We start from the raw sequence: 15,330 nt of genomic DNA on the forward strand, positions 1-15,330 counted from the left end.
CCTGGGTATGACATTAACCTGCATCCAGTCCAGCAAGAAGGTCTTCCAACTTGCAGGGAAAACTTGGAGGTTGATGTTAGAATTGGCACTCCAGCCACTGTAAAAAAAACCTCACAAAGTTCCAGTGTGGTGCTGAGGTATCACCCGGTGCACGGCTGCACTTGGGTCCCAATTTGGGTGGCCCGTTGCAAACTCCTCCTTTGATGAAGACTATTTATATATTGAGAGTAGCCATACATGGGAGGTTTAACTGTGATTAATTGGAAAAGAATTTTACACAAAACAAAATTAACGCCATGAAAGTCATTATTGTCACACAATAATTGGTAGCATGCCTAAGTAGTTTAAGTGCAATTACTAAAACGTGCTAATTTCTACTTTTAGTTAATGTAAGCTAAGCACCTGTATAACCTTATGTTGCACAAAATTTAGTTTGGAATTGTTTCATGCGTTTTTTTAATTATCATTCATTTTTGAAAATATTTGTATTTTGCAGTCACATTGGTAATGGAAACCTACAGTAACTTCCACTGTATAAGTCAATCTGATTTATTATGCCATGGAATTTAGAGAGTCAAAACTCAATATTTTTAGCACTAAGTGTGTAAGTACTTTTACTGTATTGTATCTAAAGTTGGTGTTGGACTTTTTTTTTCTCCAGATTTCATTCCCTCACTGAAAGGACTCCTTGGAAACCCCATATATTTCTTGTACCTCTGTATAACAATTGTACAGTTTAACTCTCTGATTGGCATGGTAACATATAAGCCTAAATACATTGAACAGCACTATGGCCAGTCTGCCTCCAAGGCCAACTTCATTATTGGTATGTGTGTAATGCATGTTTGAAATATCGTTATTGTTTTGCACAATTAAATAATCTAGTAATAATGATCTAGTTCAGAGTCATTCACATTAAATATGATTTGATTAGCCCATTTTACATGCAGCGTGTAACCATGAAAATTGACAGGTCATCCTTCTCAGTAATATACATACTTTGATTTGCTTGCTCACACGTATAAACGAAACCAAGCAGTTTCCTGGGTCAACAACAGTCACACATAAAATGCTGAGGGCAGGGGAAGTGGAATTCTGAAAGTGTCTTGTCTAAAAGAGAATATGTCAGTGACCAGAAATGGGTCAGTGTTAATTCTGTTATTTTAAAATATTATTTTGCACTATGCCCTCAAGTTACAAAGACACACTGGAGAAAGGCATTTCTGACTAGGTTCAAACTTTATCTGGATTTAATAGGAACAAAATTCCAGTAGTATTGAATCTGGATGTGTATAAAAAGAATAAACAGAAAAAATCCACATATCAGGTATAGGTTCAGGCTAAAGGGCTAATAAGTCTTTAGTAAGATGCCACACCAGAGACCTACTTGGAAGCAGGGACAATTCCATTTTTAAGAAAAGTTAAAAATATGCTATATTTGTTTCCAACAATTCTCAGCAAGGGTCCTTCAGTTAAATTCTGCAACGATGGAAAGGATGAGCTGAAAATAGTTTATATTTAAATTTTGAAAAGAGTTTATTGAAGTTCTGTTGAATATTGTACAAACAGGTTTGAACGGGCAAAGATTTTTTAACTGCCATGGAAGTATCTCACTTTGACCTTATGCATACTAAACTGAGCCTTGTCTGGCCTGAATTTTTTACAGTTTGCTTTTTTGCTGGAATAACATCACATTGACCTCACTGTAGTGTTACTAGGTTTGTGTAAGTTCAACATCCTTAGCATGAACCAGCAATACAGAGTTGATTCTCAGTTGATTCCAGAAAGAGTCAGGGAAAAATGTAGTGGGAACCAAAAAAGAACCGGACCCTTTTCTGTTTAGTTCCTGATTGCTAGTAGAAAAATGTCATTAGAAAGCAGTGATTTCAGTTGGACCTGCTGTTTTATAACAGTGTGTAATTAGCTATGCATAGAAGGTGCATGTGAGCAACTATAAAGAAATGAAAGCAGCAGTCTCGTGTTAACTAAATGTTTAGAAAATAAAGTGTGCATATACAAAGAAAAATATCAAAATATTCACTTATCTGAAGAAATGCATACGATTACTAAATAACAAAATGGTAGTTTTTTTGAATCCTGTACTTATTCTATACTTCTATAATCAGTTTATGGATCTTCTGTACTCCTAATAAACTCCCTGTTTGTCAGAGAGTACATTTTTAAGTTCTCTTAAGAGTATTCTTTTATCAAAGGGTGGACTCAGATTAATAAGAGTGCTGGAGAACATTTAGACATAGTTAAACTGAAAAGAGTAGGAGGTAATATAAAATTATGGTTAAGCAAATAATTTAAACTTAAATTGAGAAAAAACACCAGCAAAATCACAGGAAATGACAGAAAAATAAAAACAAACTATAAAAACAGGAAATACTGTAGCATGTAACAGACTCAAAGTACAATCGTCAAACTCAATGACCATTTACTGTAGTTAGATCTAGAGAATATAAGTAAATATTGCTTCTGATAATGGTAATCATTTGCATTTTACAGGCTGTGTGTGAGGTTTGGCAAAATCCAGAAAGCAAGTAGTAGCAGTGCAGGACTAAGCAGTGCATCTTTTTTTTAGTTGAGCCATTTTGAGGGGGTGGTGCAGAAGTAAGAACTGCTATTTTATTACGTAAACTCAACAAACTAATTCAGTAATGCCTAGAAGTGCAGTCAATTGTATTACCTTTTAACATTGTGCAAAATTTGGAGAATTGAGGCTTTCCTCATACCATGTGAATAATTTAGCAGTGAATATGGCCTTCTGTATGTTTAGTATTATATTATTGCATTTCATATTTTAGTAGACATAGGAGGAGATTAAAGAGGTATAGATCCACACAAAGGTTACATTTTTGTTAAATATTTTACATAAAACACAGCAAAGCTTGAACTGTTTCATTGTTCCTGAAACCAATAATAAACATCTAGAAAAGTTTACGAAATGCTTAAGCTTCTGAGAATTGGTTACATTTCATTTTTTCAATTAGAGCACAGTCTTGTGAAGTGGCTTACTCATAGTCATATAGTGCCAGTAGCAGGATTTTAACCCACAGCCTCATGGTCTGAAGTCCTACATTTAAAACCTTAACTTCTTCACCATACTGCCTGTCAGTAATACTAGTACACTGTAAAAACAATCTACAAACATGGTACAGAAAAGCACTTGGCTAGTTGTATAGTTCTTCTGAGATACCAGATTAACCGATGGTACTATAACTGAGGCCCATTGTCTTATTAAATTTCTTGGTGAAGCCAGATAACACAGCTAGTACAGTATATTTCTTATGCTAAATGGGTGCTCTAATTAAATTAATACCATAACCATTCAATTTTTTAAAATCACATGAATATTTATTAATTTCCTGTGGTACTGCTAGAAATATAAGGCTTCTTAAACAATAATAAAGCATATAGAGCAGCTGAATGTCCATTTTCTTTTAAAAGCTGTATTTTAGTTTCTTCTCTTTGTAGACGTAGTCCCACTTGAGGCATATAAATCACCCTGAAAAGGGTGCCTTTGGCTGCTGCCAGATACCAAGTACCTAAATTCTTCTGGAAGTTACTTTTGTATGTCACTTCTGGGTCATGTTGGCAGAACTGCTGGTCCAAGAACGATCTTCTACAGACATCATGGGTTGTCTTTCCGCCAAATGTTACCTTTAGTTACTTGGCCCTGGCCTAATCACACTGAATTTTTGTCTTTCCTAAGGAAAAGAGATCTCACACTGTGAGGCATGTGGAGCTCCTCATTCCAGCCCATGGTCCTTGTTTGTGCCCCACACCAGACATCACTGTAACAGTATATATTAAAATTCACAATACAGTTATTATTCAGAATTGAGGATACTTAGAATAAATTTGGAATCATTAAAAGTATTTTTTTTATTTTGCAGTTGTGTGAAATCTGGAAAAATAAAAAAATAAACATTTTACTGTAAATTATTATTTGGAAAGTGTATTTGCATTGAGGTAAATTTTCACTTTTTAAATGTCATTTTTAAAACTTTTTTTCTACTTAATTTTCAGGAGCTATTAATATTCCTGCTGTTGCCTTGGGAATATTCTCAGGTGGGGTTGTAATGAAAAAACTGAAATTAAATGTGATAGGAGCCGCAAGATTTGCACTTGGTACCTCTGTGCTGGGTTTTGTCATATCACTTACCTTTTTTGCAATGGGATGTGAAAACTCCAAAGTGGCAGGATTAACCGTTTCATATGAAGGGTATGCAATTTATACTGTGCAATTACAGTATTTACAAAATGAGATGGCTTTTTATCTGTGCTGAATCATAGTAATGAAGGGCATTCCCTCATTTTAATGTTTAAGGGAAATACAGCCAGTTCATATAATATGTATGATTGCTGGATTGCAGGCAAAACAATAGACTAAAATTTAGTCATATACCTATACTACTAAAATAACATGATCTGCTTAAGCTCCTGATATTGAAAAACAGAAGAGGAGCAGTTACAACACTGGGAGACTATGGGCAATTTCTTTAGAGATATCCTATTTTTGTGTTGTTTAAAGTGAAATGCTGTTATTTTTTTTTTAAACATTATCTACTATTATTGCTTCTATAACGGACTTAGACACCATTGAGGCACAATAGATGTTGTGTTTGTAGCCCTCTCATGAGGATGGCTAAATGTTTTAAACATGTAGCCTATAGCATGTTTTGTGCCTTGCTGACCTTGCATAGTGTTAGAAGCATAGCAGTTGTCAATTGAATTTGAACTTGGGCTCTTCCCCTACCACTTCCTTTTACCTGAAATGCCCTATCCCCTTCTATCTGTATCTGTTACTGAACAACACAAATGGAATTGCAGTCACATGATGGAAGCGAAATAAAAAGAGAACTGGGCTTTAGCACTTAACTGAGGTATTGTGCATTGAGCCCTTTTCATAAACCTTTAGTTGAATTCACTTGGTGTCTAATGATTTTGTGTTTTTTAACTTTTTTATCCATCTTTAAGATACTCTTCTTGATTAATCTTCCTAGATACCCTTGCCTGGTTATGTTGCCAGACATTTTCTTTGACCACCTGCCTATTTTTGGATTATGGCATAAAATGAAGTATATATTTGTACTCCTTATCTCCTTGTCATGACTCCTCTCCTGCTTTGGCTTTTAGAGGATAACCTGGCCTTGCTCTGCTGTGTACTTTCATGGCTTGGTTATCTCTCTATGGGAAGTAATATAGGGAGAATGTAAGAAGCATTGTTGTGAAGAAAGATTTATATGGCGTAATGCAAGTTTATTTATACCACCCTGACCTCATAAAGGTTCAGATTGAAAAAAAAAAACATTATAATTGCAAGATATAAATTTCTACCTAGATACCAAATTCACATATTTATGTATGTCATTGCAGCATCAAGCATATCTCCTATTTTGAAAAAACATTGTCAGCAGGTTGCAATTCTGACTGCTTCTGTTCTGTGAAACGCTGGGATCCAGTTTGTGGAAGTAATGGAATAACTTATATTTCACCATGTCTTGCTGGGTGCAAAACATCAAGAGGTTCTGGAAAAAGCACTGTAAGAGCATTTTGTATTTGTTCTGGATTTTAAATAAGTAGACAATTTCTGTACAAGTACAGCAGGTTAATACACAATTTTTCCTTGCATGTTGAAGATGCATGTGTATATATGTAAATAAAGCTCCAAGCATTCCATCAATTCACGTAACTATAGGATTATAGATACAGCCTTTTTTTTGATAGATAGGACTTATCAAACTATTCACAGGAAACACCATGCTAAAACACTAAACAAGGTACATGATTTAAGATGACATAAAATTAAACACAACTTTGCATTTAACATAGCGTCTAGCTTGATGCAGCACATAAGCGTACCCTAACACATTTTCAATTATAATGATCCATCAGCCATTCTTTGTTTTATTTTGCTTTATAATAAATAGTATTACTGCAGAGTTCTTTACTTAAAAAATCATTATTTATATATTCTTCTAAAGTCGTGAACTTCGGGTTAATAAAGATTTGTCAGGCCTATAATTTTTTCTCTTTTCCTTCACCTACAGTATGCCTCTTTCAAAATACTCTTATTCTCAAAACGTAGTATGCCAGTTGTAACTCTTTCATAATGTAATTCAGTGGTCCCAGGTTAGCAAAGTCACAGCTACATTAATGCATTCAGTGTTACCTTTGATAATGTACAATATATATTTTTAAATTTATTCTCATTTAAGAAATTAAGTTACATTTTTGGAGCAAACTACTGTATTTTCATGTTATTTTGTATGAAAATGGTATTGATTCATAGTTAAAATGGTTAGAATTTGCAACTTCAGAGTGAACTTGCTGTCAAAAAGAACAGCTAAACAAAAAATAAATATCTTCAGAAAGTTTTCTGAAGACACGGTGGTGCAGTGGGTAGTGCTGCTGCCTCGCAGCTAGGATACCCGGGTTCGCTTCGTTTGTTCTCCCCATATCTGCGTGGGTTTCCTCTGGGTACTCTGGCTTCCTCCCACAATCCAAAGACATGCAGGTTAGGTGGTTAGGTGCATTGGCGAATCTAAATTGTCCCTAGTGTGTTCTTGGTGTGTGTGTGCGCCATGCAGTAGGCTGGTGCCCTGCACGGGATTTGTTTCCTGCCTTGCACCCTGTGTTGGCTAGGATTGGCTCAAGCAGACCCCCGTGACCCTGTAGTAAGGATATAGCGGGTTGGATGATGGATGGATGTTTTCTGAAGAGCACATAACTTGATTTAAAAAATGTGCTTTATTCAAAACTCTCAAAATGCTTCCTGTTTGGTGTTAAATTTTGACAGCATACTGTATTATTACAGTTTAGCATAGAACTGTTAAATCTCACATGGAAGATAAACTATGAAACTGTGTATATTTTTTGTGGAGGACGTCCTTGTGTCTACTGCATTAACTACAGTAGTATTAGGACTACAGAAACATAAAAGATAAAAGATCTTGGTTTAATATATATCTTCCAAAGTAATTGGGACAATAACCATCCATCTTTTTCCATGTTATATATTACAGGGTCATGTGGAGTTGGAGGTTATCCTGTGACCATTAGGTGCAAGGGATGAACTGGGATAAATGGATCCCATTTGTAAATGGGAATTGTAATAGGTTTATTTGCAGGCAAAACAATTTGGCGTCTAGGATAAAGAAATAAGCATACACAGACACAGACATGTTTCAGGAAGAAAGAAAATGGTGATTTGGAATGAATGTACAGTAATCCCTCCTCGATCGCGGGGGTTGCATTCCAGAACCGTGATAGGTGAAATTACGCAAAGTAGAAACCATATGTTTGTATGGTTATTTTTATATATTTTAAGCCCTTATAAACTCTCCCACACTGTTTATAAATATTCCCTGCACAGTTATACAGCATAATCCCTTTGTATTCTCTTAGATATTAGGTAAGATTCATTGAAATTATGTATGTAAACACACTGTTTATATACAGTAAAACCTAAATATTATTTTAAGGATATCGAGTGTCTCCGATATCAAATATGTTACAGCCATTACGATAGATACAGGCCACCAGCAATAAATACATACAATGCAAGAAAAATTGTATACAGTAAATGTGTGTACAGTGACACTAAAAGTACGTACATGTACTAAGTACTGTAAGTAGAAAATTAATTATAGTTACTCACCAACAATGACACAATGACTTGTCCAATAACGAGTTTAATTTTACTGCACAACAAAGGAGAGTGTTACAGCCCTTCTAAAGGAGCCACTTCAGGTGACTGTGTAGCACCGCCGTTGTTGTTCTTCCGGCAGTCTTCAATGCAAATCCCTAAAGCAGATTTCATCCAGACTACTGCCTTATTACATCCACTTACAACTCATTTTGCACCCTGGTTAAAAGGACACTGCGGCCGTAGATCTTATATTCCTTTCCTACTTTTTAAATAAGAATCGTAGCCTCATTGATGCTGTAATGGCGTCCTACAGCGGTGTAGCTTTTCCCTTCCTTCATCAAATCCAAAACGTTTACCTTTTCGGCAATCGTTAACATCCTCCATTGGCGCTTGGGCACAGCCCCTGAAGCAGTAGCAGTAGCAGATCATTTTGGAGCCATAATGAAGGGCTTGACTATGCACAAAGAAACACTAAAGAGCACAAGAGTTAACTCTTTACACAGTGAAACACGTTGATGCTGAATGAGCGAGACAAGACTTCCTGGTTAACACCGCATTCAGCACACAGGAACTTAACTGCATGCTCTGATTGGTTAGCTTTTCAGCCATCCGCCAATAGTGTCCCTTGTATGAAATAAACTGGGAAAACCAACTGAGGAAGCATGTACAGGAAGTAAAAAGACCCATTGTCCGCAGGACCCGCGAAGCAGCGAAAAATCCGTGTTATATATTTAGTTATGCTTACATATAAAATCCGCGATAGAGTGAAGCCGTGAAAGTCGAAGCGCGATATAGCGAGGGATAACTGTAATTACTTCCCTAGGTGCTAGAGTGTGCCCAGTGTCCTGCCGAGCTGATGAGAAAAAATGATAAGAGACTTCCTGATCAGAGTTCTTGCTGTTCCTATCAGGAAACCGTCTCTGTCCCAGACTGAGATGTTAGTAACTGGGATGAAGCTTTAAGAGGGCAGTCATTGAGATGTAACTGTTATATATTAACTGAAGTTAGGGGGTACCTTTCTTGTTTTTACTTGGTAACTTAGGGGAAGCTAAATGGTGCTTCCATAAAGATTTAATGTTAGGATTTTTTGTTTCTTACTTGATTCTTTTTTTATTTCTGTGTCTCTCATTCATGCCTGAGCGCCATTTACAATATGTCTGTTTTTTTTATTTTTGCTTCCATCTCCTGGTCACTTTTTGTTTTAAATAAACTGGTTGTTCTCAGCCAATGATAACACCAGAGCCCATGAGAGGAATCTTTCGCTTGATATCTCTCCAGATAAAGCATGGTCATCTTTGAACTTGGAAGTGATTCAATGAGTTTGCTTTACAGTAACCTTGAGACTTCGTTTTAAAGTACCCTAACAGTGAACACTCACTGAGTCTAGAGAAAGGGGTGTGAATGCAGAGCTGCCAGACACTTCCTTTGCACACTTTTAATGAAAAAAGCATGAAAATGTTGAAATAAATGAGTTTAATTATAATTTATAAAATCACAACCTGTGAGTGCTGCTGCAAGTTACAGAATTATCTGAGCAGCCGCTATTATTAAAAAGCATTCTAAGGACTTTTGGATAAAAGTAACTCAGAGAAACTGCTGCACTGCCATTTTGAATTAACAAACTGATTATGTTGAATATTTGGCCTTCTTGGCATAATTTTGAGTTGAACATGTGCTGTGAATGCATCCCATTTTTATGATGAAAATTATTGTGTTGTTTTGCAGTAATGTTGGTTACATTAGTATAATGTAAAATGTCACTCTAATGACCCAAGTTTCCCTTCTTTCCAGGTGTTTGATAACTGCCAATGCTTGGAACTAGATGGCTTTTCAGGTGGAAATATATCAGCAGTACTCGGAGAGTGTCAGAAGAGAGAGGACTGTGATAAAATATTTCCTTATTTCCTGGCGTTATCAGTCATCAGTTCTTTCGTCATATCTTTAGGTGGCACACCAGGATACATACTGCTTATTAGGTAATAACACCAATTCTGTTTCACCTTTTAAGAAATACAATAATACACATTAAACCATAATGCATATTTGAACTATAATTAAGCAGTAAGCTGTGAAGGACTAATTATGATAAATTAAGAATTTAAATATTGGCTAATGTTTCACTGTTTTAAATATACATATATCTAATATTCACTTTTCAGATGTATCAAACCGGAATTGAAATCTCTGGCTCTAGGTTTTCACACATTAATCACAAGAACACTAGGTGAGTTCTCTGATATTACTTCCAATATTACTGGTGTAGGGGTTGGTACTGCAAATGTTTCCACAAAAAGTGTTAGCAAAACTGCAGGCTAATTGCACTAAGCTGTTTTAAAGTCTCTTTTGTAAAATGGTAATTTAACAGAGACCTTACTTAACACTAGAATTACCAACGCCTACGAAAAATCTTGTAAATCCGTCCCACCTTAAATCCCTTCGCACCTCTCCATCAGTGTCTTTTGTCTTTTAAATGTGTGGATAAGCAGCAAGCAGCCTACTACCACATCCCCCCACTGCCGCACAAAGTTTTCTCAGCTCAAGTCTGTTTACCTGCGTGTCAGTTGCTTAGAGTTGCATAGACTAGAGTAAATGCTGTATTTGGAACACAAGAATTTCATATGTGTTCTGTGTCTACAAAAATCTATGTAAACACATCGTTAATAAAGAAATGTTTTTCATGTTTTAGTAATAATTGACAAAATGTAGACATGAAGCATATAATGTGTGAAGCTTGAAGTCCAAATATCAAATTAACACTTTCACAAAAGGTACAAGTATAACAAAACAAGTGCGCTTTTATTCAAGAATATAACTACAGAAAAAGAACCTGCGTTAGGTGGCGACATTGACACATCTTTAACGTGCACGACTGCTTTGGTGGTGTAACAGTAAGAATTGCTGACTGGTAATGAAACAGTCAGAAGTTTGATCCCACACAACTCCGTTTTGAGAAGTGAGCTGCTCTTATTCTTACTATTTTAGAATAAAAACATACATTTGATTTGAGTCTGTAAATGTGTGGTACTTTTCAGTTTCAGTTTTCAGTTTTATTCTCCTAGTTTCATTTACACTCCCCCTGATCTGACACTGCTGTTTTTACATAAAGACACTCTATAACAGAGGTGAGTTTAGAAGATGACGAGGGTTCTACATCAGAGAAAGAATGCATGTCACACTTTTGCCTGTACTTTGTATATAAAAGCCAGAACAAATGTTATTTACCTTGATTTCTTTATTTACTACAGCGTAAAGTCACAAATAGACTGCAGAGCTTCCTGTGTTTAATCGACATGGGCATGCTCAAAACGTACATGTGTAATGCCACAAAAAGTGTATGCTGACACTTCAGTCTACGAGCAATGGTGCGAGAATGCAGTCAGACATCTTTTTTGAGCACATACACCGTCGAAATCTAAACACTAGAGTGGAGAATCGCTCATGTACTGAACAGTCTATAGCTGCAGGTGGAAGGTGCCGTCGCTGTACTTTGTATATAAAAGCCAGATCAAATGTTATTTACCCATTTATCTTGATTTATTTACTTACAGTGTAAAGTCACAAGTAGACTGCAGAGCTTCCCGTGTACATTTATAATGTACAACAACGGCAAAAGTGCGACATGCATTCTTTCTCTGATGTAGAACTCTCGTAATCATCTGAATTCACCTCTGCTATAGCACGTCTTTATGTGAAAACAGCAGTGTCAGATCGAGGGGAGTGTGAACGTGGGAGATTAAAACTGAATAAAAAAAACAACACTAACCTTTACAAGTACCATACATTTACAACGGCTGTTACAGATTCAAATCAAATGTATATTTTTATTCTAAAATAGTAAAAATAAGAGCAGTTCACTGCTTAAAATGGAGTCGATTGGAGTCAAACTTGTGATCCTTTGATTAGTAATCGGCAGTTCTTACCATTACACCACCAAATCAATCATAGGGAGGGCGTGTCAATGTCGCACCCTAACGCGGGTTCTTTTTCTGCAGTTATATTCTTGAATAAAAGCGCACTTGTTTTGTTATACTTGTACCTTTGGTGAAAGTGTCTATTTGATATTTGGACTTCAGGCATCACACATTATTTGCTTCATGTCTACATTTTGTCGATTATTACTAAAACGTTAAAAATGTTTCTGTTTAACAATGTGTTTACAATGATTGTTGTAGACACGGAATACACATGAAATGCATGTGTTCCAAATAATGATATAGTATTTAGTCTAGTCTATACAACTCTAAGCAACTGACACGCAGGTAAACAGACTTGAGCTGAGAAGACTTTGTGCAGCAGTGGGGGGATGTGATAGTAGGATGCTTGCTACTTATTGACACATTTAAAAGACAAAAGACACTGACGGAGAGGTGCGAAGGGATTTTAGGTGGGATGGATTTACGAGATTTTTTGTAGGCTTTGGTAATTCTAGTGTTAATCAGTCTTATCTTCTGTTCGGTCTTTCAATGTGATTTGTAAAATCAAAGTAAACTTGACTTCAGTAAAAAATGTTCCTTCCCTGTCACTATATTTTTAAAAATGTTTGTAAGCTACTGCTACTGTACTGTACATTACTGTTAGCAAACAGGGTGCTGGGGGAAACTGGGAGAATTGTGACAGTTGTAAGGTCCGCAGTAGAAGTGACAGATGCTTTCAAGGTGGAAGTGGGATTACATTGGGGATCGGCTTTGAGCCCTTTCTTATTAGCAATGGTAACTGACAGGTTGACAGACAAGATTAGACAGCAGTCCCTTTGGACTATGATGTTTGCTGATAACATTGTGATCTGTAGCAAGAGTAGGGAGCAGGTTGAGGAGACCCTGGAGCGGTGGAGATATGCTCTGAAGAGGAGAGGAATGAAGGACCAAGACAGAATACATGTATATGAATGACAGGGAGTGTCAGAGTAATGGTGAGGATGCAGGGAATAGATTTGGTGAAGGTGGATGAGTTTAAATTCTTGGGATCAACAGTACAGAGTAACAGGGAAGTTCCCTGTCTGCTCCAAATACACCAATTCCTACAGAAAACAACGAGAGAACAAACTCAAATATTTTGAGTATGGTAGATCGTTACACTTCTTTGAATAGCTTCTGCTTAAGAAAGGAAAGTAATTTATGTTACATTTGGTCTTGCTCTTGAGTTAACAGACAGCCTATGTCAGAAGTCAGATTATGCCTCATGTATAAGTTTAAGACAATTGCTGTGTCCGTTTTATATGATCATCTAATTTAAAGTATAGTCAGGTAAAATTACTAACACAAGCTAAACAGCATAACATTTAACAGTTGTAGTTGTAGTAGCAGAATGCAATCTTTCCCCATAATCAGTTTTGCAGACCCCAGTACATTTTAAATATAAAATCTCAAGAACACACCCATTGGAGTGCTTAGCCACATAATTAAAATGGTACATTCGTTCCAATTTGGTGTCCAAATATTGAGACACAAGACAAAATACATTTGGTAAATTAGTAGAATAGATTTTCCTTGAAGTGACAGTCAGTAAAAGTAATAGAGAAATTACAAATATTTCGTGAGCCAAGCCATACCCTAACTCCTTTTAGGAAGCTATGCTAAAAGAAAGGCACAGTGAACCCTGTACTGATGAGGAAGAGTATGTGCGTCTTCACTCCAAACACACTAGGAGGGAGAAAATTAGCAGTTACACAGGTATTTCTGTCTAAATATGCCTAGCCTGTACCTGTTTATTTTGTTAATATTATTATCCCAGCTTCACGGCATCCCTCATCAATGCCTTTGTGTGCAGATGATAAAATACATTGTATGGACTGTTTAAAAAATCACGACCAAAAAATTGTGAAGGAATTGTACATTAACATGACATGACATGTATATTTAATCCATTTCATTACTAATTATTTTAAATGTTTTGCCTAATTCCTAGTGATGTCTTAGACCAGTGGATGGTGTGTGGTTTGATATTAACAGTGTAATCCTTTATATGTTCAGAATAATAATTTTGTTCCTTATCTCATGTGCTCCTTAACTGTAACAAGTTTAACTACTCCCTTCTTTTTTGTGCATTTTCTGTTATGTTGTGTTGTGTTCTGTTTCTGTTTATCTTATTTAGGTGTTGTAGAGGAAATTGCCTCAGGGATTCCAAGATCTGTGATTTTTGGAGGTTTATATACCTGGTCAGGTTATCCTTATCAAAAGTATTCCAAAGAAATGACTACACAAGTAATAAACTACACTTTCAGAATAGTTACACCAAAGACTGTGAGGACTTCACTTGGTTGGTTAGGTGGTGGTAGTGGTGGAGATGGGTTGGTAAGATCGTCAAGAAGATGGTCAGCCTCAGCCCATAGAAGCAGGGAAAATCTTGTGAGTTTGTACCCTGCAAGGCAAGAGATACTATCCAGGTGCGATGACTCTAAGATGCAAGGCATATGTGAGTAATGTTCTGCTGTAATATCCCATTTTTGTGGGAGCGGCTTTTGTAGTCCTAATTGACTAGTAGACAGCTATGCAGAGCTTGTGTTAAAGTTTGGAAAGTGCTACCTAGAAATAGCACTTCTAGAAGGCTTTTTCTTCTCTTCTGTTTTAACAGCCTTTTTCAAAGTTCACCCAGGTTGGCCCATTGCCCTGACTCAACTCAGTGACTCAAAACACTGACTCTGGTACAAGACTTATTGCTCTGGAACTTCTATTCAGAAGACACTGTCTAGGCAGTTTAGGCAGCTGAAGGTTTTGTAGGTACCTGAGTGGAATGTCTTAGTGAAGCTTTAGATTGGAAATACTGTAGATGCAAATACCTACAGACCTTGTAGTTCTATTGGGTTCCATGTGGGATGTAATGCATTTGCGAGAAGTAGTGTAACAGAGGACAATAACTTGTATGTAATTACTTGTTTATGGATTTCATGCTAGTTATGGATTATCAAAAGCATATACCATGTCTAAACACAGTTTTGTACACACACATATATATATATATACAAATATATATATATATATACAGCCAACCCTTGATATACGACCGGCCTAACATGCGAACAACTTGATTTACGACCAAAATTTTTGTTTTGATTTAGGACCAACATCTTGCGTTACGACCCGAATGCGGTCACGTGTATCCGCTTGTGCGATTGTAAACAAACAGCTGAGAGTGTTCGTAAGCATCTGTTGGAGCCCAGATACATGTGTTTGTGGACGTAAATTCAGTGCAGTGATTTATCTATATATAATTCACTAAGACCATGGCAAGGATGGAAGAGAAGGTAACAAAGGTAAAGAAAGCGATTGTTAAGGAATGTTAGCTAGCAGGCTGGCGCGGCACATGATGATGTCATCAGGCTGAGTCAGCACCGGCTTGCTTTGGAGTGTATTATTACAGCAGTTCACAACACGACCAGCTTTGAACTGAGTACTCGACTACTGTCATTATTAACTTGAGAAACAGCGATCACAATCGAAATGAAGAAGGAAATTGTGTGGAAATATGAGAGTGGTGTTTGTGTGACCGATCTCGCTAATATGTACAACATGTCGAAATCCACCATCTGGACAATTTTACAAAGAAAAGATTTGCATAAGGAGGCTCCTTCTAAACAATAATCACCTTCCGTTTCATTATCCTCCTCCTCCCTTCCTTCAGCCCAAAGATGTCAAATTAAATGGTGAGTATAGTATGAAATTGTTGTTTCTGGT

General features: G+C 36.5%; 1 protein-coding gene across 3 annotated transcripts in view; it reads left to right on the forward strand.

The window, feature by feature from the left end:
* The window catches only part of LOC120539570 (solute carrier organic anion transporter family member 1C1-like), a 118,636-nt gene that overhangs the window by 88,607 nt on the left and 14,699 nt on the right, over positions 1-15,330 (forward strand). For 2 of the 3 annotated variants that reach the window (XM_039769766.1, XM_039769768.1), the window contains exons 9-13: positions 662-826; positions 4,036-4,231; positions 5,386-5,551; positions 9,452-9,636; positions 9,820-9,884. In XM_039769766.1, coding sequence (XP_039625700.1) covers positions 662-826; positions 4,036-4,231; positions 5,386-5,551; positions 9,452-9,636; positions 9,820-9,884 — 777 coding nt within the window. The remainder of the gene's footprint in view (positions 1-661; positions 827-4,035; positions 4,232-5,385; positions 5,552-9,451; positions 9,637-9,819; positions 9,885-15,330) is intronic. The other variant, XM_039769767.1, reaches the window with a different exon arrangement.

This window comes from Polypterus senegalus, chromosome 11 (assembly GCF_016835505.1).
Source record: "Polypterus senegalus isolate Bchr_013 chromosome 11, ASM1683550v1, whole genome shotgun sequence".
NCBI lineage: Eukaryota > Metazoa > Chordata > Cladistia > Polypteriformes > Polypteridae > Polypterus > Polypterus senegalus.